Genomic DNA, 23912 nt, shown 5'->3' with positions numbered 1-23912 from the left:
AGCTACTAACTATACAATAAAAAAATATAAGAAAATAGACTTATATTGAACAAATGATCAAATTTCAAAGAATGCCAGGAAAGCAACAAAAAAATATGTTGGCCAGAAGAAATCAGAATACTCAAATGCCTTGATCACTTTCACTATAACATTTGTTCTAACACAGGAAATCAAATGATGTCAATATTCACCACCATTTGGCCATTTGCTCTCATTTTGCAAAAGAAAAAAAACTTGGGAGGGTTTTACCAAAATGTAATAGAAATTTATCTTGAATTTTCTAGTTTATAGACCAAGAAGCTTTGTGAAAACCACCAGAATCAATCCCAAATAAACCGTTTTAAGAAGTTAGAAATTTATTGTGAAAATTAAAATTTAATGAATCTCTGTCAAACTGATCTTTTAAGAGCTTTCCAATTTTTTATCTGTTGTTTCAAATAAAAAAACTTTTGAATAAAAAGTATTCTTTAATCATCTATGAACAAAGACTGACAAATTTGGCTATAGAGCACAGCTATGTGAAAAGATCAATTTTTATGAAGTCTAAGACAAATTTGCAGAAGATCCAAAAATAGTACATGTGATGTTATTGTTCATTACAGTGAAGGATCAATGAAGACATTCTTCCATTTTCATAAAATACACTAAAATGTATTAATTACTTTTTCCCTTTTATCACACTTTCCTTTTGCTGCCTTTAAAATTTCGCTTGCCTTCTCTTCAAATTACTTTTATTGCCTCTTTTCCTACACTGGTTTGGAAGTTACATATTCTAGTTTGAATATGTTTTGGTCTTTGTTATCCTTAACTTTTAAAAATACAGAGTTAATTTATGTTGATCTAATGAAGTCAAAAGTTAATATTTCTATACATCTTCCAAATGCTTTAGACATTATTACCATTCATTTATTTTTTCTGTTTCCTTAGGAGGGAAAAACATCCAATTTCCCAGTACTACATCCTCAATCCAAATATGGGCTTTATGTCATATAATCCACAGAGAAGAAAAAATATAAATTTATTTAGTAACGTAACTTCACTATCCCGTATCTGGTATTGCCTATTATAGTCACCAGATAATAATACATTAAACCTAGACCAGCTGTTTTTCAATAATTAGACAATGGAGGAAGAATAAACATAACAAGAATGTTTTAATTTCCTAAGGTAAACTTAAAAAACAAGAGAAACATCTGTAGAATTACTTGATAAAATGTTCAAGATGAATACAAACCAAGCATATAATACAAAAAGTATGTATGCATGTACACTGGAAGCATGAAAAATTAAAATTAAAATGTAAAGATGGGCATTAAAAAGTAAATAATCCTAATTTGTCAGTGTTGTTTGCAAAATAAATGAAAAAAATGTTCATTTAAAATAAAACCAAGTACAAAAAGTCAGAGCATTTCATTTGTAATGGCCAATAAATGTTTTTGTCACAATATTGATCCCAAATATCACCTCTAAGATAAATGCAGACACCTGAGGTAGAAGCAGAGACCCCTCTCCAATACTACCTTTTCAAAAGTGTCTTCCGTACTATTTTTCTAGGGTACAGCTAGGATCCAATTTGATGTACAGGATGAAATGTTACTGGGTCAAAGTGTTTGGGCTTTATTAAGAGGGCAAGGAAATGACATAATCAGATCTGTGTTTCAGTGAACTGAAGAAAGGGACAGAGAAAAGGCAACTGGGGAAAGCAGACTGGTTAGGAGACTGTTCTAACAAACCAGGTGAGATATGATGAAGATTCTCATCTTACAGTAAGGTGGAGAACAGGAAATAGACTAGGGAGATATCAGAACAGAATTGGTAGAATATGGTTACTAAAATGTTGAGCAGATTAAGAGTTGAAAATGAGTCCTTGGCTTCTAGTCTGAACTGGACCACAAGCACATTCCTAAAATGTAGTGTCTGCGCTGGGAATACGAGAGGGAAGTTTCATCAAGTGGAGAACTAGATGAGAAAATGTCAGCTCACTTTTGGAATCAGCTAATAAAAGCATAAATTTATCCTGTTACCCCAAAATGTAAGTGTACATAGATGAGGTCTAAAGTCATCTTAGAGATAAGGTCACTAGGTGTAGTAAGTTCAAGTATGAATTGAAAATACCAAAGCTTCTCAGTATTACTAGTGATTTGGCAAATATTCTTAATCTACTCTAAGTTCATTAAATGGGTTAAACAATTTTCTCTTCAACAGTCTATTTAAATAGCTAGCAATTTAATAATAGCTAAATTATACACAAAAATGATTCAGGGTAATTTCTTTCAAATGGTAAGCTAAAAGGGTATGATGATGTGTTTGTTCATTCTTACCCCTTAAATACAGAGGTACTTTAGCACCTTCAGCTGTAATTGACATAGAAGTAGAGGACAGTTCAGGGGTAAGTACCAAATATCACTCAAGAGTAGAAACAACAATGCATTCTTACAGGGTATAAATTACGGAGCCAGGCAAATTAAATATGTGTTATCATCACAGGGTCTTTCCTCACTTCAGAACATGTGAACTCCAAAATATAATTTTCTTATAGCAAAAACAAGTATTTTGGGAGTGATGAAAATGCTCTAAAATTGATGTGGTGGTTATATACTTCAATATTCTAAAAACCATAGAGCTGTACAGTTTAAATGGTATGAGTCATATCTCAAAAACGCATTTTAAAAAATGAATAATCCACTAAAAGCAGATTTTATAAATGCTAATTTTACATTAGGCTTCTCAGGCTTTACTAGATTTCAGAATAAGCAGGGAAACAGAGAAAGTATATTTTATTGGTACTTAGGCCTAGTTCAATTCAAATAAAATGAAACAGAGTAATTTATTTAATCTAATTGAATATAATATATTAACAATTTTTTTAGTTTCTGTTTTACCATCATGATTGTATTCATGCAAGTACAATAACCAAACTGTCCTTCTAAGCACATATTATAGCACCACCTTTTATTTGCAGTACTTGATGTAAATTTCATTGTCAAACATCTGGCTTTAGCAATGTAAACATCTGCTACAAGTAAACTTTAAAAAGTAAAAGTGAATGATACTAATGAATAAATCAAAATGGAACTGAACATCACATGATAAAATTCAAAAAATACATATATAATACTGTTTCAATAAGAACCATAATAAATTTCACAAAATAGAAGCAAAAACAAAATAAAACAGTAATGTGTAAGCTCCCAAAACAGTTTGTTAAAATACTAAAGGATATAATATAAAATTTACCTCAGAAAATCACAGGGAAACAACAAAAACATTCAGTGAAAACCAAACCTGGTCTAGTAGTTACCACAGTCATTTTACTGCAAAGGCTTTCTGTTTATCTCCCTTTTTAAAAAATGATCAAATCCTTCACTGTTTATCTCCCTTTTAAAAAAATGATCATGTTTAATCACATAGGTTGGTTACTTTGTGGGAATTTCACATTTATTGTCAGTTGTGGGATTGTTTCCCCCCCCAAAAAAAACTTTTCCTCTCTATTTTTCCAAATGACCAAAAACATTAAATATCTTCATTAAAATTACCATACATAAAGTCAAATAATTCCTAAACAAATCATCATAAAAATAAATCTGCCTTAACAGAAAAGGTGTGTACATAATAAGTGCTGATAACACAGAAAAATATTCAAAGAATAGGCAAAAATGTTCACATTTATCATTACTACTAAGGACTTTGTTCACTTTCTGGTTAAAATTAAAAAACAAGTTTTCAAGAAGTCAGCAAGGACATTCAGTGCCACTTTGGATTTGCCTGCGATATACAAATGAGGCGTGTCTCTGTAGTACAAGGCAGACTGCCTTTACTCTTTAACATAATTAAGTTATAAAGATGTCAGATTTCTAAAATGAGTTATAATACTGTGGAAAGCAAAACAAATTTGTTCTTATTGCTCTTACATTCCAGCTTATTAATCAACAAATGTGAACATTTTTCCACACATTGTCTCAAACCATACTAATTCAAAAAGAGTCTAGAGAGCTATCTGATAGTTTCCACAGAAGAATAACAAAAGGCAAAAAAATGAAACTGAAATATGATTTCATCTTAAGTGTCCTTAATGTGTTTAGCACTTCAAGCAGCACTTGACACAGCAAGTTTCTTCAAGTGATCCATAAACACTTGTAAACTAACATCGTCTGTGAGAATAGGTGCTCCAGACTCCTAGAGGAAAAGAAAGATATTTGCTCTGATTAAAACATGGGATGATACCTTACAATGTGTAAAGAATGTACAAATGTTTAAAACAAAGAAATCCTTTTAAGCAGAATAATGCCTATGTTCCTGCTGTATAATAAAGAATCTGATTGGCCTTTGTACCTGTTCCTGAGAGGGAGACTATATCCTTGGAATTTCCTAACAGTAGTCTTTGTTATTCGTGAGCCCCTCAGATCACACCTGAATTTATGCTATGAGATGACTCTGGATGGGGGCCAGTCCCCAGAAAGGTCAACCATGTGATCAGAAGCTTGATGCTTTAAGACAGTCTGATCTCCCAAAAGGAAAAGAGAGGGGGAGCTAGAGAGTCAACTAATCATACCCATGTTAAGAAAGCAAAAACAAAAACAAAAACTCTAGATAACAAAGGTCAGCGGAGCTTCCTGTTTGATGCCTACCCCAATATGCTGGGACGGTGATATACCCTGACTCCATGGGGAAAGACTCTTTGCATCTAGAACCCTCCCAGACCTCGCTCTCTGTCTCCTCATTTAGCTGGTCTAATTTATAACCTTCCTAATAAAACTATAATAAATAAATTATAATAAAAATACAATAAATGTAGGGCTTTCCTAAATTCCGCAAATTGTTCTAGCAAACTATCAAACCTGAGGCAGGTCATGGGAACCGCTGTCACTCACTCACTCACACACACACACACACACACACACACACACACACACACACAGCAGCTAGTTGGTCAGAAGTGTGAGTGCCTTGTGATTCCACCTGCAGCTGACACACACACACACACACAGCAGCTAGTTGGTCAGAAGTGTGAGTGCCTTGTGATTCCACCTGCAGCTGCCACACATATACACACACACACACACAGCAGCTAGTTGGTCAGGAGTGTGAGTGCCTTGTGATTCCACCTACAGCTGGCATCTGAACAGAGCGAAGTCTTACTGTGGCCCATGTCCTTCAACTTGTGGAGCCTGCACTAATCCACAGAGGTCAGCATTAAATTTGTATTGCAGTTTAGGATGGCTCCATATTCAGCTTAATCTTTAAAGTAGTAAAGTGTTCATTTGTCTTGAATGAATTGATGCTTTAGCACTAAGGAGTAAATTTTCACAGGTGAAATTAATTCTACCCATTTACTCAAATAAAATTTCAATTACACATATTTTAACAGAAATACCAGCTAGAAGGAAGCAAATTTACAGTATTTTTTAAAATAAGCTATACTTAAAATTTTTCATTCAAATCATTTTCATTGATTTCTGTGAGTTCTAAGTAATTAGCAAGAGTTAGGAAAACTCCTAACTTCTATTTTAATAAACTATTGACAAAATAACGCTGGTAATTCAGTCCACTAATGGAATTTTATTATAACATGAAAACATTTTTCTAGAAGATTTTATATCTGGATTTTAAAATTTTCACCTGATATTCAATTCTTATTTATCAGTAAATATAAAAAGTCTAAAACAAGGAAATTAGAGGAGATCAGCAAGTTAGTGGCAAAGATGAGAATTTATGGCTCTTGTGGTTGTAGTTTGGCATAGCCACAGACACACTGTAACCAATCCTGAACAAAGAAAAATCTATCATGTGTTTTCATGCTAATTTATAAGGACTTGGAATGACTGATGATGAGGAAAGACAACAGCACTGAGATTAAAAGTTGAGCATCTGGAGCCAGACTGCCTGGGTTCAAATCCTGGGCCTTACAAAGCCTGTGTGACTCTGAGAAAATTACTTAACCTCTCTGTGTCTTAGTTTCCTCATCTGTAAAATAAGGATAATAACGGGACTTGTCTCACATGGTTGTTCTAACGATCAAACATGTTATGTTGTGTAAAACAAACAGAAAAATACCTGGCACACAGTAGACATACAAAATGTTTAAGCTATTATTATTACCTCTTAAAAATCCATTATTTTATAACACTGAAGTATTTTTCTTTATTCTACATTCATAGTTGACACAAAGATGCAAAGGTCTCAAAAATGTGACTTAAACTAATAACCTAGTGGCTCTTTTTACTTCCTATATAACTAAATCTGATTTTTTTTTCATTTACACATCTTCCACCTCAACTGACCCAATCCAGAGCTACTTCTAGTCAAACAAAATATATATGCATTTTCTCATTTATATACTGTCGAGGTCTTACTTGAATTATAAATACTAATGCACAATTCAATCTTACCGAAAATTTGCAGTTGACTGATCTCAGTATTTCAACTGCATCCTTTTTCTCTTTAAAATATCCCCAGGACTTAGGCAGAGAAGTCCAAGCTCTGTACCACATAAGTAAACGAACCACATAAGCAGCATTCCAGGAGCACATGCTGCCCTCTTCAGGCCATCCAGGGGTAATGCTTACCAGTCAGTGCCTCATTTGTGACAAAAACTAAGGTGTTCAAGTCCTCAATTTTTAGTAAAATTCTTGGCTACCAAGTTAACTCCCTAAATCGTAATCATCAATTTAGGATACTGATTACAAATTCAGATTTTGGAGTCAGACTGTCTTAGGTTCAAATCCAGACTGCCACAGTTCAGCTATGTGACCTTGGGTAAGTTACTTAACCTACAAAAAACTCAATTTCCTCTTCTGAAAAGTAGCGTTAGTAGTAACCACCCATAGGGATGTTTTAACAACTAAGTAGGAGTGCATAAAAAGCTTAGCATGGTGACTAAATGTACTATAGATTCAGTTTATTAGTTGTTATTATAATCATTATCTATAAAATTAACATTTCCTTCCAAAAACTGTAATACTTCTCCAGAAATTGTTAGTAAACAAAGCCATCCCTCACCACTACAGTAAAAGCCTTTTCTTCATTCTCTTTGGTTTTCTTATAGTCCTTATAGCTGCTTTCATCTTTTTTACTTTCTGGTCCTTAACCCCAGCATTTCTGACTCTTAGCAAAATAATGAAAAGACACAGGCTCTTATGAGCTCCAACTGAGCTTTCTCTCCACCTCAAAATCTTTGTCTTCATCCTTCTTACCACCCTTTGCGTCTGCAGAAGGGAATGTCTTGCCTCCATACAACTGCTTAACTTCCACAGAGCATCTTGCAATCTACTATATGCACCAATAAGCTGTCCCTCTGTGTCTCCCCATAAGCTCCTTACACTTGGTCCACAAATAATTTCTGTGCCCACACACTAATTATAATCATCCCTCTATCCTACTATTCAACTCAGGCTAAGTTTGCAAGAGAATTACTTATACTTATGACCTCCACTTCCTTATCACCCTCTAATTCCTTATAATCTATTTTTTACTCAACCACGACGCTAAAACCGCTTATCAAAGGCCACAAATGACCTTAGTCGTCAAACTGATTCACCTTTTTAAAGCCTTCATCCTCCAAGTATTTTCCCTTCTTCTTCCTTCCATAAAGTCCTCCCTGACTTATTATGACAGTATTCTTTTCATTTTCCTTCTACCTCTCTGATTATTTTATTAAATACTCCTACCACTTGTACTTTCTCAGAGTTTTATCTCATCCTTCTTTTCCCTCTCTACTCTCTCCTTCAATAAGCTTCCATTGTGATGACTTTAAGTATCACTTGTCTGTGATTAACTTTCACCTTCTTTCCCTGATCACCAAAGTCAAATTTCCAATAGCCTGCCCAGCTTGGCTATCTACACGGTATTTCAAACTCAGTGTGTCTAAAATCAAATACTTTCTCTCTGGTACATGTTCTCCTAGTTACCCAGGCTCAACAGCCCGCATTACCTTGTTCTCCCTCTACTATCTTTCAGAAATTCAAACCTACAGAAAAGTAGAGAGAAAAGTACAAGGAGCATTCATACACTCTATAACTAAACTCACTGATTCACATTTTGCCACATTCATTTTATGTTTCTATAAATTTTTTCTTGTTGAATCATTTCTACAAATTTAAGACATCACAATGTTTTACTCCCAAACATCTCTCAAGATGAGGGACAATATCCTACCATTATCACACTCAAGAAATTCAGTATTATACTAGTATCTGATATATAGTCCAAATTTAATAAATCATCCGATTACATTCCTCACAGCTAGTCTCCACCTCTAATCCAGAATCCAATCAGAATTCCGATTCTGCATATAGCTGTCTTGCCTTAAAGTAACTTTTACGTTCCTACAACTTCTAACCAAACCTCAGTGAGTCAATTTCTGAAGTATCACCCAAATCTCTTCCTTTTCACCATCTTGCCTTCATTCCCTCTTACCTGGATTACTTGAACAGATAATAGTTTCAATCTACAAACTGGCTCTAACTAATCTGAAGATCCAACTATATTATCTATGACTCAAATTCACTCCCCTGTCCAAAAGCCTTCAATAACATTCTATTACTTACCAAAAAAGACAGCTCCTCAGTCCATAATCTGCATTCAGGATCCATTCAAAACATAGTTCGGCTGCACAATGTGTTTCCAGTTTATTGTCCTACTATTCATCCCTACATGTACTCTATACCTTAGTCCATACTGACCTCTGCCTAGAATTTCCTTCCTCATGTAATTTCTACTTATGCACATAACAACCATTCTAAAAGGAAATGTCCCTTTTTCTGAGCTTTTTAATGCTCTCATACCCTCTCTTGTTGCCACCACATGACCGCTTCCTCCTTCCTCTTCTAACCCCTGTAATACTTTATATCTAAAGCCCAGAGCCCTGTCTGCCTTGTGTTTTCATTACTTAGGTATGTATCTCTCTCTCATACTAGATTGCAAGTTCCTCAAAGGCAAGAATGATGACTGCATACCCTCAAGTACCAGTACAGAGCTCTGCATACTGGGCACTCAGTAAATGTTGATACATTTAACCAAGAGGAAGGACTTCTATCACATTAAAACATATTAATAATGATTTCCAAGCCTCTAGCCTTTCTTGCTCAACTAAAATCCCTGACCTCTCCCAGCTTATTGTGGCCTTTTGTGGTCCATGGCCTAGCAACAAGCTTAAATCTCTTATATTACACACTTTATTGCTTTGTGTCTCAAGGGTGTGGTGCTAAACTTGGAATATAAAGGGGTTCTATCTATTTGATATGATCACATTTTTATTTTCTATGGTGCCACCAAATGCTAATTCTATTTTCTACTCTTATTTTTTCATTACTTTTCCAAAAGAAATCATTACCAATATACAGGAAAAAAATGTAGTTCTCACTAAAATAACAAAATACAAATACATAAAAACATGATTTCCAAGATCTACTATTTACACTTACCTGTCCCCAGGCATACATATTATTATGAGTCTGTGAAGGGTTGACTTTTGAAAGCAGGAAACGGGCCTTAATAGCAAAGAAGAAATAACATTATCTATCAAAAAAATATAACCTGAACAAATACATTATGCCATCTCAAATTAATTTTATTTAATACATTTTGGTAAAGCTAATTTTACCAAATGCAACTTAAAAAAAACCCTAAATTTTGAAATATGTAGGACACTATATGCCACAAATAGATAATAATAAATGCACCCTCTTCTCTCCATATGATACATTCATAATAATAAATTGTTGAGTCCAAAACTCAGCATATAAAAATAATGTGTGCAATAATTATGACAAGTAGTTTGAAATTTACTAAACACTTGAACATCACCAGATGTTTGAAGTCCCAAAAAAAAATGTTAAAAATAAAAATCATGAAAATCTAAATACTCTATCACTTTAAACAGTGACTCTCAAACTTTTTTAAACTGCAGCCTATTCAGTAAGACAATGTACCCAACATTTTATCCATTTAGCCACTGTGCCTTATCATCATGAAAATAATAACTTGAATAAAAGAGGGAAACACATTGGAGGAACACAGGGAGTCACTTATTCTGAAATTTAGTACCACACAAAATCTTTTTCTATTCTACAAGTAACCAGTTCAGCACAAGAGCCCTGACTTTAGAGTCAGAACATCTGTATTCAAATTCCAGTTCCTCCATTTACTGTTTCCTTGCCTATAAGTGACCTAAGTCTCAGTTTTATTATTTGTAAAATGGAGATAACAGGATTGTTACATGAGGATCAAAGGAGATAAGACATGTAAAACATTATCAGCTTTGCAAATTCTTAATACATGGTAGCTCTTATTATAAATATAGTAAAACTCTAACAATTGCTATCATTTCTCAATAATAGATACTAGTATCTACTACCCACTTTGTAATACCATGCCAGGGATATACTAGGGATAGCCACTAGGCATACACAGCAATAAACGAAGCAAGGTCCCTACCTTCAAGGAGCAAGTGAAAACAAAGTATAATTAATTTACTGTAACTCTGACAAGAATAATAAGGGAGAAGTAAAAAGTGTTTTAAGAGCATCTGTTTAGAGGTCCTAACCTAGCCTTTTGAAAGGCACAAAAGGGCTGTGGGTATATGTACGAGAATCATACTTAATCCTCGTAATTCTAAAAACCCAAGGCCTTTTATAATGTCATAATGCTTTCCTATTAGATGATATTTTCTAGAAAACTGAAATGACAGAATGAGGAAAACATAAAAAATTAAATTACCACAAACTTCATATTCACAGTCTTTATTAGTAAATAAACCAATTTTTAAAAACTACAGTAAATTATTCCCCAAGTTGTTCACGTCTTCTAGCTCAACTAAAGCTGGCATACCACCCTAACACCATCCTGGCTCTATTAGAGCTGGGCTAGAGGCAGAAGATGGGAGAAATGGCCAGGTTTAGGCAACTAGTTGATAACCTTTTTGCTCTGCTCTCAAAGGTAAGGCAAAAGGCAAGCATACCTTCCCCTTGGAACCTGCACGTGCCCATCCCCTTCCTCTTTCATTTGCCTACTGAAGCAGTTTACTCAAATTAAAGTCAGAAGGCAAGTAGGAACAACTCTTTGCAAAATCAGCAATGAACACACAAATTAACAGTCCTTACCTGGCTGCCCCCATGTTCTGTATCGATGTATCTTGGCATTGGAAATCTGGAGTGGAGAATCTCCTGTGCGTCATCCACTGGGGCTTGCAGAAGGTGGCGGAAATTTTCATATTCTGGCATGTCCTGATATCCTGACTTGCGCCACTGCGCTATGGTCTAATTTTAAAACAATTAAAGGAATTACTACTTTTAATTTCTTGTTTATCCAAAAATGTTGAGATTTTTTTTCCCAAAGGAAGTTATCTTCAGAAAGTAAGAAAATTCAAAACATTATTTCATTTAACTCAATTTTTTAAGTTAACAATACTAATTTTGGTATTGAGTAAACAGATGCAAAAATTAGGACATTACTTCTCCTTTAAAATTAAAAAGAAATAATAATGAAGCCAAAAAATGTTTAAACACTATGCTGATCATAGTGATATTAGCTAAAAGCTACCTACCTTAGCTAATGATAAATGGGAGTAAATTTTTAACAGAAGGTCTCCCTGAGACTTCAAAATTAATGAACTACTATTATGAAGTCTTTACCACTGAAATTGCATTCTGGCAAGATGTATAAACATTAAGGAAACCATTATTCTTTAAAAGTAAAGGGCATCAGTAACTGGTATCAACTAAAAATAATAATAAGTCTTTAGAAGCCCTGGATAATATTACTTAAAATGATGTTATCAGTAACTTTACTGTTGCAGTACAAATCAAAAATCATTTATAATGAAACAACTAGAAAAATAAATCTGCACAAGTTACTGGACTACTAGCCTATAAACTGGAGTGTGGGTCTATGAAAAAAGCATCTCGGTCTCGCAGGGGATCCAGAGAACAGTGCTTTCTCAGTCAGAGGAAGCACTTCAGTTCTGGCTGAATGCACAGATGCAAGCATGGGCAAGAGTTCTGCTAAATAACTGGACTAAAGCTTCATGGCTACCAAATATCCTGTTCTCTTCAACCATGTACCACTCCAATTAAGTTCTAAATTTTAATTCACTTAATGCTTTTTTAAGTGAGTTTTCAAGATCATGTGGAATATTTTTTAAGATACTTTAAATACTTCATGTGGAATACTTTTAAATGATAAAATAATGAAAAGGAAAGCCTCCCCACTGACAAAGGCTACCTTTTCCCCTCTCCATGTCTTCAGGCAAAACCCCAAAGTGTGATATGTCTATGTATACATCTATGCTCGCTCTTTCATACTATGCGTTGTATAAAATCTATTTGTCCAACTGTGTGTGGAAATAAAAGTTTATCATAGAGGAAACACTAGCCATACAGTAAACCAGGGAAGCCTCCACGAGTAAAAGACCTTACTTCACCTGTATGCATAGCTTCAAATGCTGTGGAATCTTACCTCACCATGATAAATCAGAATCTGGAAGAATGTGTCCATGAGAAGAATACGATCTGCAAGAATGCTGCTGCTGTCAAGAAGCACCGGCTAACATAAAGAAAACAATGAGGGAAGAGGAGGAAGGAAAAATAAATTACTTGAAGGCACAAAACAGATCTTTACAGGATATTTTAAAAATTTTAACTTTATACTTTATTACTTAAAACCTCTTGCTATTATGAACTGTCATGTTGTATTTTAATTTAGTTTTTGAGGACTCTCAAAAATGAAATAACAGTTTAAAAATAGAACAGAGTCAAAGAAATCAGGGATGACTCCTAAGCCTGACAGTAACACCACTGAGTGACAGGGAGGTTTGCGGTACAGCAAATTGGGAGATGCAAAAAGAGTTCACAGTATGAAATGCACGGTGTGGACAGAACTAATGACATAAATTTTGGTATTGTGCACAAAAATGGTAATGGAAGCTGTGTGATTAGACTGTACCACTTAAGGGAAGCCAGAGAAGAAACCAGAGACTGAACCCTGAAGCAGCCCACAGTTAGAGGACTGACAGGAGAAGCCAGCAAGAGGAGACTGAGTAGAAATAGGCAGTCAGCAGGAGGAAAGCCAGCTGGTGGTGTAGGTGTCAGAGAAGCCTGAAACAAAAGGCTCTCAAGGAGAATCTCCAATACATAAATACTGCTTAGAGTTCTGGCAAGATATTGGGCACTGGTAGCCTTGATAAGAGTGTTAGGTTGAGACTAATATAGGCTGAGAAGACAATGTGAAGTGAGAACATACAGAAAAGTCACTTTCTGAGTTTAGCTATGACTTGGATCAGAGAAATGGGGTGGCACTTAGAGAAAATGTAGAGCCCAGAGGTTTTTGTTTGTATGTTTTAATAAGGTGCTATTAAAGTTCCTATGTTAATGAGAATGATCCAGATGGAAAGTGATAATGCAGGAGAGAAAGAGGATAACTATAAAAGCCAACCCTTAAGAAAACGGAGCTAACAGCACCCACAGAATAAATGGAAAGGCTGGAATCTGACAGAGGCGGGGGTAGTGCTATGATGGGATTCCAGTTTTCTTCTGAACACTATTCTACATTTTCCAGATGTCTACAACTTACATATTATTATTCTGAAATAAAAAAAATTGCCCCTAAAATTTTCTGTCCTGATTCAAAAAACCGTAAGACCAACTTAAAGGTCAACGAACATAGTAAAATATGTATTTTCTAGAAAAGTAGACAAATTACTAAACAAAACTGTAGTAACAAAATAAAACATTTACCCACTATTTTTTGCAAAATAGTAAATAAAGGCATCATGAGAGATCACTAGTCAGTATATATATTAAATATTCTCTTTATACACTAAAGCATAAAGAGAACTTCCTAAAGTATTATTTTTAAAATATAGTCATTATACACTTTAAAGTGGTAAAACAGACTATTTTAATTACAGAATAAAAGAATATATGAAAAACAAGATAACTATTCTTGAGTTATTCTTGTACTTAGTAACTACATTTTTTTACTGGGACACCACAGTAACAAAGCCAAATTTTTTCCCCCTTTTACCTCTGGTGGTCCACTAAAAGAATACGCATACAGAATAGGCTGAATCATGATTAGAGACTGGGTCAAATCTTGACGCATAAAATGGTGACGATAATATGAACTCTCATCAGGACTATTGTTAAAAACTTGCAAGAAAGGCGATCTTCTTAAATGAAACATAAACTATAAGGTAAAACATGAGATAGTTACTATCACAAAAGCATTTGATTACAACTGTTAGCACAATAAAACAAGTTACTATACGAACATTCTCAATTATATTCCTTAAAAAGAATCTTATTCATGATATTAATTAGTCACTTAAAAATATAACTCAACAGCATTAAAAAAGGTAAAAGAGGTGACTCAGAAGGAAAACAAGAATAGGGACAAAATTCCATGCTCAGATCCAAGTTATTTTGAGGCTGATGCCAGGTGGTATGTTACTGGCATCCTTTGTTTTTATTCCCCATCTCTCCGGACATGTCTCTGAAGGTTTTTTTTAATTACCATTCATTACCACCACCAAGACTCTATGAGAACATAAAAATAGATTAACAGATTTTCTGTTTTTTTATACCGTTCCCAAAAGTTGCTCTGGGAAGGATCTCCATTGTTTTTTTTAAAAAGCACTTACATATACCCACTTGTTTCTTATCATTTAAGGTCTTCCTGATTCCTAAGAAACATTCTATTTCTTTCTCCTTTCACTTTCTCCCCTTCCATCCACTCCTCATAGGAAAGAGATAAAAAAGGGGGTGTGTTAGACCTGAATAAAAGACAGCACACTGTCCTTTGTACTCTGATACAATCAAAAGGATCCGCTCCAAACCATCCCATTGTCTTTCAACTCCCTTCGCCCTCAGGCCTGAAGTGCCTACACGCTGCTCCTGCCTGGGACTCCATGGTTCTCTGCCAATACATGGTGTTCATTGAAATAATCCTTCCTTTTCTTTTTCAGAGAGAGGCTGAATTGAGAGGCTCTCTCATCCCTTACACTTCCACCATTCCTATTTACACACAGTAGTGTGTAACTAGTGAACTTTGGGGTAAATATTCTGGAAATGATGATCTCCCTTAAATTTAGTCTATGTCACCTTTTATAAGCAGACCTTGAAAATCTAAAGAATAAGTATTTCTGAGTTCTCGTCTCTCTATTTCCAGTAGAGAAGAAAAGATGGGATGCCCAGCTCTCTCAAATCTAAAAGCCTTAAAAGAAGACTTGGAGTAGGGAGAGAAGAGAAAGTGTGGAGAATTTAGTGAAACGCTTAGCTTATACCCTCATTTCCTTCCCTATTAGTTTCTGCTACAAAGATGAGGCCTAAGCAGTACAGCAGGGAGAAGACAAGTAATATAGACTCTACAGCATCTTACTACACTGATGGGCAGTGACTGCAATGGGGTGGAAGGGAACTTGATAATATGGGTGAATACTGAGACCACAATGTTGCTCATGTGAAACTTTCATAAGTTTGTATGTCAATGATACTTAAAAAAAAAAAAAAAAAACAAAGATGAGGCCTAAGAATTCCCAAAAAGAAAGGGTTATTATACCTGCCTTAAGACAAATAGATTCTGTGCTTTTCTCTAGTTCTCCAAAACCGCAACCAGAGGTTTAGGGAAGTCTCCCTCTACAAACCTGGAGTTTCCTGGTTACTGATCAATAAAAGATTTTCAAGAAACTAAAGAATAGTTCTGAAAACAAAGTTGAAACTTTAAACAAAGTTTTCATGGGCAGAAATTTGTTTCCTCACCTCAATATTACTCATCCTTCCAGGCTAAGCTAAAACGCCACCTCTTCTCTAAAGACATATCAAACCATCCACTTGGAAGGATTCCTTGATCATTTCCTTTAAATTTTGTGAAATGCTCATAGCATTTCTCACTTCCCATTCTGTATTGTTTATGTGTATTTCAGATCTGAACCTTCAGACTGAAAGCTCATTGAAAATGGGATCCATGTCAGTCTTCTTTATTCTTGCACATCGTACTCATTTGAAAAAATAGTATCTCTGTTACTCACCATATGAACAACCTACACATCTTAAAATATGTATCAAAACAACAGATGACAGAATCCATATGCAAGTGGAAAAGTTTCTGTAAGACTAATGAAATTAGCTTCTTTTTCTATTTATCTGGTATGTCCTCAGGTGAGAAGCCCATGCTGTAAGACTAGCTGATAGGTAAAATTACTTTGGTACTACTGTAATTAGAACCTTTGCATCAGATGGAAAGCTAGTTTGCCTCACGCTTAAGTTTACGCCACAGTAGGGTTCCAGTGTAAATTTCTGTTCACCACAAATGAATGACTATTTGCAGGGCCATCATAAAAATACAATATACATTTCACTGACTAGTCAAAGCCCAATTAATTTCTTACTTAGCCATCCCATAACTTAAAACCTAACCAAAAGAATAACCCAAAACCAAAGGACCTATAAGATGAGTAATAAAAGACAAACAAAAAGTGAGATCCAATGCTACTGTCAACACTAAGAAAAGAACATGGCCCTTTTTCTACTCACCTGTGGATAAAGGGAGAAAGTTTCTGAAAATCTGAAGGAACTTGGATCATCTTTGTGATACTCTCCAAATTTCTGACACTAAGTAAAACAAAACATGTTAGTAATATATTCCCTGGCATAGACCTAAATCTGTTGCTTATACATAATTTTTTTTTAAGTAATTGCTCTTTAGGAGGTAGACTCTTGATATAGGATAAAAGTAGAATAATTACTTAAAGAATTACCAAGAGAATGATTACAACCAAAGAAATACATCTGAATTTCAGAAGCAAACAATACATTACTCTAGTGCAGTAACAACTCATCTTAAAATGTTTGGGTTCTTTTAAACTAAGTGTCTCTGATAACAAATAAAGAGCTTTTTTGTAATGACCAAAAGAAAACACCAAAGAAATGTTCAACATGTGCCCCCTAAGACTCTGCCTAAAAAAAGACAATACTGACAGAAATACACACAATTTAAAAATACCACAGTGACTACAAAGAAAGTTGATAGTATAAAATTTGGTATACTCAAAACAGTAACAAAAAGAAAAGAAGAGTTGAGGAAAAGAAAATCCAAGTCCAACAGGTAAACTAGTAAACAAAGAAGAAACACACAGGCAAAAGTTAGAAGGAAAGAAGGAGACACATAACACTGGCACAAGAGAAGTAAGTCTTCTTTGATAATGTAACAAAAGGCATCTGAATAACTGAGACAATATTCATGAAGAAGTCCTCGGCACCATGACTGACACTAAGCGCTCAGTAAGTGTTAGCTTCCTCTCTTGTTCTTGAGCAAAGCTTCTGACCTGAAAGGTTTTTCTAGTATGGATACAACTGATCTATGTCTGCAATGTTTATCACTGCACTGCATACAATCAAGGCAAAATAGCAAACAAAAAATAACAAAGGCTTCACTACAAGTACAGCAGGACTTCTGCTGCCTAGAATATTCAACTGTATCATTTCTATAGTTATTTGTGCCTTAGAGAGCACATAAAAGGACTAGTTGGTTTGATCACATTTTTGGCTACCATGGAAAGTCAATTCAGAATCACAGTTATCCAAAGGGTAGAAAAAGCTCTAGTGTAGAGCTAATCCTCAGAAATTAGATCTAGGAATAAGAGTGTTGCTGTCCTCAAAGCCCCCTAATAATATTTCACAGATGAAGTTTATCGATTAAGGATAATAATCTCCACTGTCCAATATGATAGCCACTAGCCACATGTGGTAATTTAGATTAGTCACAATTAAATAAAAATCCAGCTCCTCGGTTGCACTAGCCATATTTCCAGTGCTCAATAACCTCATGTGGGTAGTAGTTCCCTAATGAACAGTGCAGATTATAGAACATGTCTACCATTGCAGAAAATTCTCCTAGACAGCACTGAGCTAGAATATCAAATACACTGAAGACATTTTGAGAAAAAGACAATATATCACACATTGTTCAGAACTATCAATCACCTTATATTAAATATATACATTTAAATTTTGCCTAGAACTCTGTTAAAATAAAGCATTAGGCAAATCTTATATTATGATTAATGAGGGTAACAAAAGACTGTTCACTTTGCTTGGGTAACCAGGGTTGTCCAAGAGGCTGATTTCTTGAGTGGGACACATTTTGATATTTATGTCCAAACTTCTTGCTTTTCTTAGTTTTTTCACATCATTAAACATAATCTATTACTTCATTTTGATGGCTGACTAGCATTCCAGTATATTGGTTTATTGATATAACTACCTTAACCATTCCTTCATTACTAGCATTTACATTTATCCTATTATATCCTTATATCTTTAGGATAAATTCTTAGAGGTAAAATTTCCAAGTAAAAAGCAGTTTTTAAGCTTTTGATAGATGCCACCACTTCCTTTTATATATAAGGTTATATATACAGATGTATATAAAGGTTGTACAGATTCAATACCAAACCTACAAGCTATGAAGCAGTGCGCTTCCCTGAATACTAACCAACTCTAAGCATTCTCCTGTTTTTCTAACTCTTATCAGTTTGAAAGATAAAAACTGTTTTCTTGTTCTACTTTCCAACTTGGATTATAAATGAAATCGCTAGCTTCCTCACATGTTTACTGGCCACTTGCACTCATTTTGATAATTCTTTGTTCAAGACTTTTGCTCATTTTTTGCCCAAATCTTACTGATTTAAGAGCTCTTTTATATAAAAAAAATTTACATTCTGTAATATACATATAAAATGTTGGCATTAAATTCTGCTAATGGTAATTCTTACCACACAGATTTTTTTGTTTCATTTTAGTGTACTAAAATCTTTTGATATTTTTTTTAATGGCTCCTGCTTTTTCCATCATGTTGAAAAGATTAAAGCATATAGGAGGTATTCAAAGACCCAGTGGTTGAGTTACTCAGAAGTAATAGGCCTGGGCAGATAAAGCAACACTAATACAATTTTCTTAAGAAAAATAACATTTGCAAGAAGTCTAGTACTGTCTTTATTTCAGTAATTAATTATGCATAAAGGCAGCCACTTTAACAAGAGGGCCCTACAAGTCAAAGCCTAACCTCTATAAGAAAATGGTAATGACAAAAGTGGTTATCTTTAAAAACAACACAATTAAAGTGCCTGGTCCTGGTATAGCAAGAAAAAAAACCTGGCTGGGGTCAATTCTGCATGGAAAGCCCAAAAGTCTTAAAAAGAGAGACTTTCTGGGCCAAGTCTAACCCAATGAACTTTTACCCATCATAGCAGCATAGCTAAGGCAGAATATAATTAGTGGGTAAGTGGTAAACCACAGGTCAAGGATGAACAAAATTCAAGTATCAATTTTACATTGTAAAAGGATGCTATTCAATAGAAAAGGTCAGGAGTCAAAAAGGCAAGGAACAGATCTGTGAGCTGGATACAAGAGACCAAAAAAGAGACTGAGAACAGAGGTAGTAAATTATGTACTGATACCAGTACCTTAAGTGATTCTGACCAAGGGGAGCGAGAACTTATATTAAAGGTGTCAGAAGCAAATGCGGAGTAGCACCAATTTGGCCATACAATGTCTATTCGCTACAAAACAGTTTTTAAAAAGATGTCTATTTTTATTAAAACTGCTCTGAGTCATCAGGAAAAAATAAAGCAACTACATTCACTACACCAAAGTGAGGCAAAAAGAGTTTGCTTATTTCATAGATTTCTTCATAGAAAAAGCTTATAAAAGGGTAGTATGAAAAGGTATAAATTTTGTGTTGCTATCATTGCTATATGTGAAAATTCAGCAGTGTAGAATCAGTACAAAAAATGAGGCTACCTTCTCTTAGTGACTTAGAACAGCCTCTGTACCTAAGGTTCTTTGTTACCACCTGAAGCTTCACATCAACAGTACGCTCACTCGATTCAATCAATTAAAGAAAATAATGTATAGATCACCTCCTCACAACTTTTATCCCATATGAGGCACTCTTACTCCACCAGGGTTCTGTAAGACACTGTAATTTTTTAAAAATCGTTCTTTGAACCTTGCACACTATACAATGCCAGCCACAGTAATGGACAGCTTCCAAGTGAACCTGTTAGCCATTTCTTTAGGGAATCTTTCAATCCTACATGGCAACATGCAGTAGTAGGACTGCGGTCATTTGGATAGCTTGATTCTCGGTCCTTGACACAAGGTAAGTAAGGCCATGGATTACTGGTGAAAGTTGTGTTGCACAGAACACAGAGCAGCAGTCTGATAACATCAGCCCCTTCCAAACTACCTCCACCAACCTCCTCTTAGTCGCTTTCTGACTTACAGGAACAGACAAGGTACACTGGTGTGACAGAAGATCACAGTAAGATGTCATCATGCCATGACTCACCTGTGCTCTAGTCCCAGGAGCCTCGCTGCTGCTATAATTGCTGCAAACTGCAGAATACGTAGCTTACAAGTGAATTATAGTGTGAGGTTTTGTAATTTTGTACTTTTTTGTAACTGTGCCATTTATTTATTTATAGGCCATTCTGTTTTATATCTTATTAGTGTTTGTTTTTTATAAGCATGTCAAACAATATGGCAGATTTAATATTTTAGATATGAGCTAGAAGAGAAAGATTCTAGACACAAGCCTACAGAGCATCTTGAAGAATTTCAATCTTCTGAGTCATTTCACATACTCATGCAACAAGGGAAACAGAAAAAAGTCCACCTTTACAATGAAAGCTACTTATCAGTGGCTTTCACATGGGCTGTTAACCCAACTTGTACTATGTAATTTTGTGTCATATGATAATGTCCAAATGCACTATTAGCTCCAGCAAAACAGAAAAAGCATTTAACTACAAATCACAGCTATTTGACAAATAAAGGTGCTGCTTACTACAAACAACAGGTTTACAATCTCAAAACAATACAATGTTTGCTAAAACAAAGTCACATTCAGTGAAAAGGCTCAAGAAGCAAGCTGTTACAGAACACAACTTATTACCCAGAAAAGGAAAAGTCACAGTTGGTGAGAACCTAATAATATCAATATGTAAAGTTACAGTAAAATGCCAGGACAAGATGCAGTCTGAGAAACTGAAAAGGTTCCATTTTAAAACAATATAATATGTGAATGCATAGATGACATGTCACATGATGCTGAAAAGGTTTGTGTAAACAGCTGAAAAATAATAGCTTCTCTATTCAGGTTGATGAGTCAACAAATTTTACCAATAGGTCAATTTGCTAACTGATGAAATTCAAGAAAACTTTTTTGCTGCCTTAAACAAGCAGAGGTCAAAATATATTTAATGTTCTATCTTCCTATCTGGAAATAAAAGGTCCATCTTGAAGGAACTGTGACAGCATTTGCATTGATGATGTGCAATCAGCTATGAAAGGTTTTATGCTGCCTGTTTAAAAAAAGACAACACTGACATCCTAACACTGTCCTAAAAACACTCAGAGAGGAAATGAGAAAAAAAAAAAGTTCTGGATTATGCTAGAAAAATGGCCAATTTAATTAAACAAAGACTAGTTCACTCAAGAATGAACTAGATTTCCTAGATTTTTAGCAGAGAAGAGTTCTCAACAGGGTGTCTCAAAGAGTGAACTGAAGAAGTACTTTCAAGGAAATAACAGGTCAGAATTTGCTGAGCAAAAATGGAGCACTCAGAACAGAACTTATACATCACAGCTCATAATGTAAGTAATGGTTTCCTGGCATGTTAAAAACCCAAGTAAATCATCATTATGAACAGCTTTACTAACACACCCTTTGGTAATCTAGATCCAAGTAATCAAGACTTGTCTACATTTTTGTATGTTAATATGTATAATTTTATATCCCAATTAATTTTTCTAAAAACACTCCATTAAAATGAAAATAGAAACTAAACCATAGCAATGAAGAAAAATATGCAAAAAAGTAGTAAAACCAGGATTAAATTTGGAACTAATCTGACACCAGCTCAAAAAAAAAAAACAAGAAAACTAGTAGTTTACGTAACTGTCACTTTCATTTTAGGAAAAAAGGTTATTTTACTTGACTAGAAGAGATATGTCTACTATTCATTACTATGCCCTTCTCAGCAGCTTGAATAGGAGGTCTCTCATATAGTCTTTTCAGTTACACTGTTAAGTACTTTGAAAGAGATTATCAGCAACAAATATTTACTACAAATAAAAGCATATGGACTTAAAAAAAAAGAGCACAATGTGTACTTCTTACCAGCCGAATGAGCTGTCTGTCTAGCCATCTAAGAACATCTGGCCCTTCCTCTGTTTCTGCTCTATATATTGCCAGCCGGGCCATAAGAATGGCAGCTGCCTCCTGGTCAAAAGATGCAGCGATGTTTTGGATTTGAGTTTGAGCATCTGCCCAGCTAAAGACAAGAAGAAAAAGCACAGAAATGCTACTGAAGTATTATATTCATAAATCATAGTTGATTGTTATCACAGATTTAAATTAAAAACACGTAGAAAATTATTTTAATATTTCAAAATTCCAATATTACCTAGAAAATACAGCATTTTTTAAAATATCACTAATAGCAGTTTCAGAATTGCACTGTTTTTCAGAAAAATATATCCAAAACTAATAACATCCTCTAAAGTAACCATAAGATAGATTTCCAAATGCCTTCCTTAAAACTTGATTTCTTTAAGTATACATAATAGCATAGGTATGTGTGCATGTGCACATATATACCAGACATGGAAAATTTACTTGTTCAGTTGGTAAAAGCAGAAATATGGAAATACAAAAATAAAGCTTTTTTCTCAGCCTAAGTAATTCTCATTTACTAAACTGGAAAATGAATGAAATATCAGAAGCTTTTTTCTCATTGGTCTTTAATTTAATTACTTGTAATAAAAATTACATGACTAAAACTTCTATATATTCTTTTCTCTCCATGTTAATACACAACTATAACCAATCAAAAGTTAGTAAATGAAAATTTTAGTCTAAGATATTAATTTGATGTTATGTATAAAATAGTAATTTATTAAAGTCACATGTTCTATAAATCCAATCCTGTCAAATTATGCTGGGTAGACCCAGTAATAGTTTTTGTTTGTTTAATGCTTTTCTGTAATATTCAGCTCATTTTAATTCTAAAATACCTGATCTTAAGCAAGTCTGGCAATACTTATAGACTTCTAGAAAAGCTGGACCATTTGCACATGACTCAAAAATTTAAAAAGTGATCCCAAGGAAATTCAAACAGTAACATGTTCAAAATTCTCCCTTCTTCCTCTGTTTATAGTTTTTCTCAAATATACAAATAATTTTTGAACATTTTCCAAATGACTGACAACTGTGAATAATCTCAGTCTAGTCAAATAGCAAAAGGCAAAAAAGAATGAGAATGGGTAAAAGAAATGATAATTTTCAGTTATTTTTAATGTAATTTAAACACTCAGTAATTACACTAATAGTTTACTTTTTTTTAATTTAAAAAAAATCAAATAACTAAAATCAAAATTGTTTAAATTAGCATTTGACCAAGTTGGGAGACCATGATATTCACTTGTTTCAAACTGAAACATAAAGGTCACATTTTTCTTTTGAAAATGCAATGGCTCAGTAGTGGAACTACATTAGCAAGTAAGCACATACAAATTTACGAATTAATATCTTTTTAGCCCTAAATTAAAAAGTGTACTCTTCAAATCAAGTTTAAAAGGCTTACTCAAACTGTAAATAAAATCTATCTTCTGCTTTTTCTATACCCCTGTACTGTGATTCTTAACAACTAGTTCAAACCAAATTTCCCAGATCAGTCATTTTCTGTATGAAAAATGGCAACTTTTGATATATCTCAGGAACTTGAGTTCTTTACTTTCACATGGCTTCCTCACTTAACAAATACACTTGCCTAGGTCCCTAAAATCATATTTCCAAAAAATAAAAATGAAATAAGCCCTGAGGATCATGGCAAATAGTCAGGATAAGTTAATTTG

At 34.3% G+C, this 23912-nt stretch overlaps 1 protein-coding gene across 2 annotated transcripts in view; it reads right to left on the bottom strand.

Annotated features, from left to right (window-relative positions):
* Positions 1 to 2760: 2760 nt before the first annotated feature.
* SEC23A (SEC23 homolog A, COPII coat complex component) overlaps positions 2761 to 23912 on the bottom strand; it is a 49396-nt gene continuing 28244 nt past the window's right edge. For both annotated transcript variants that reach the window (XM_037025527.2, XM_037025526.2), the window contains exons 14-20: positions 22177 to 22330; positions 16527 to 16604; positions 14020 to 14181; positions 12454 to 12540; positions 11100 to 11255; positions 9423 to 9488; positions 2761 to 4176 (exon numbers count right to left, since the gene is read on the bottom strand). In XM_037025527.2, coding sequence (XP_036881422.1) covers positions 4087 to 4176; positions 9423 to 9488; positions 11100 to 11255; positions 12454 to 12540; positions 14020 to 14181; positions 16527 to 16604; positions 22177 to 22330 — 793 coding nt within the window. In that variant the 3' untranslated portion in view covers positions 2761 to 4086. The remainder of the gene's footprint in view (positions 4177 to 9422; positions 9489 to 11099; positions 11256 to 12453; positions 12541 to 14019; positions 14182 to 16526; positions 16605 to 22176; positions 22331 to 23912) is intronic.

Source organism: Manis javanica, chromosome 8 (assembly GCF_040802235.1).
Source record: "Manis javanica isolate MJ-LG chromosome 8, MJ_LKY, whole genome shotgun sequence".
NCBI classification, from domain to species: Eukaryota; Metazoa; Chordata; class Mammalia; order Pholidota; family Manidae; genus Manis; species Manis javanica.
Note: the sequence above shows the minus strand (reverse complement) of the source record. Positions and strands in the feature narration are given on the sequence as shown.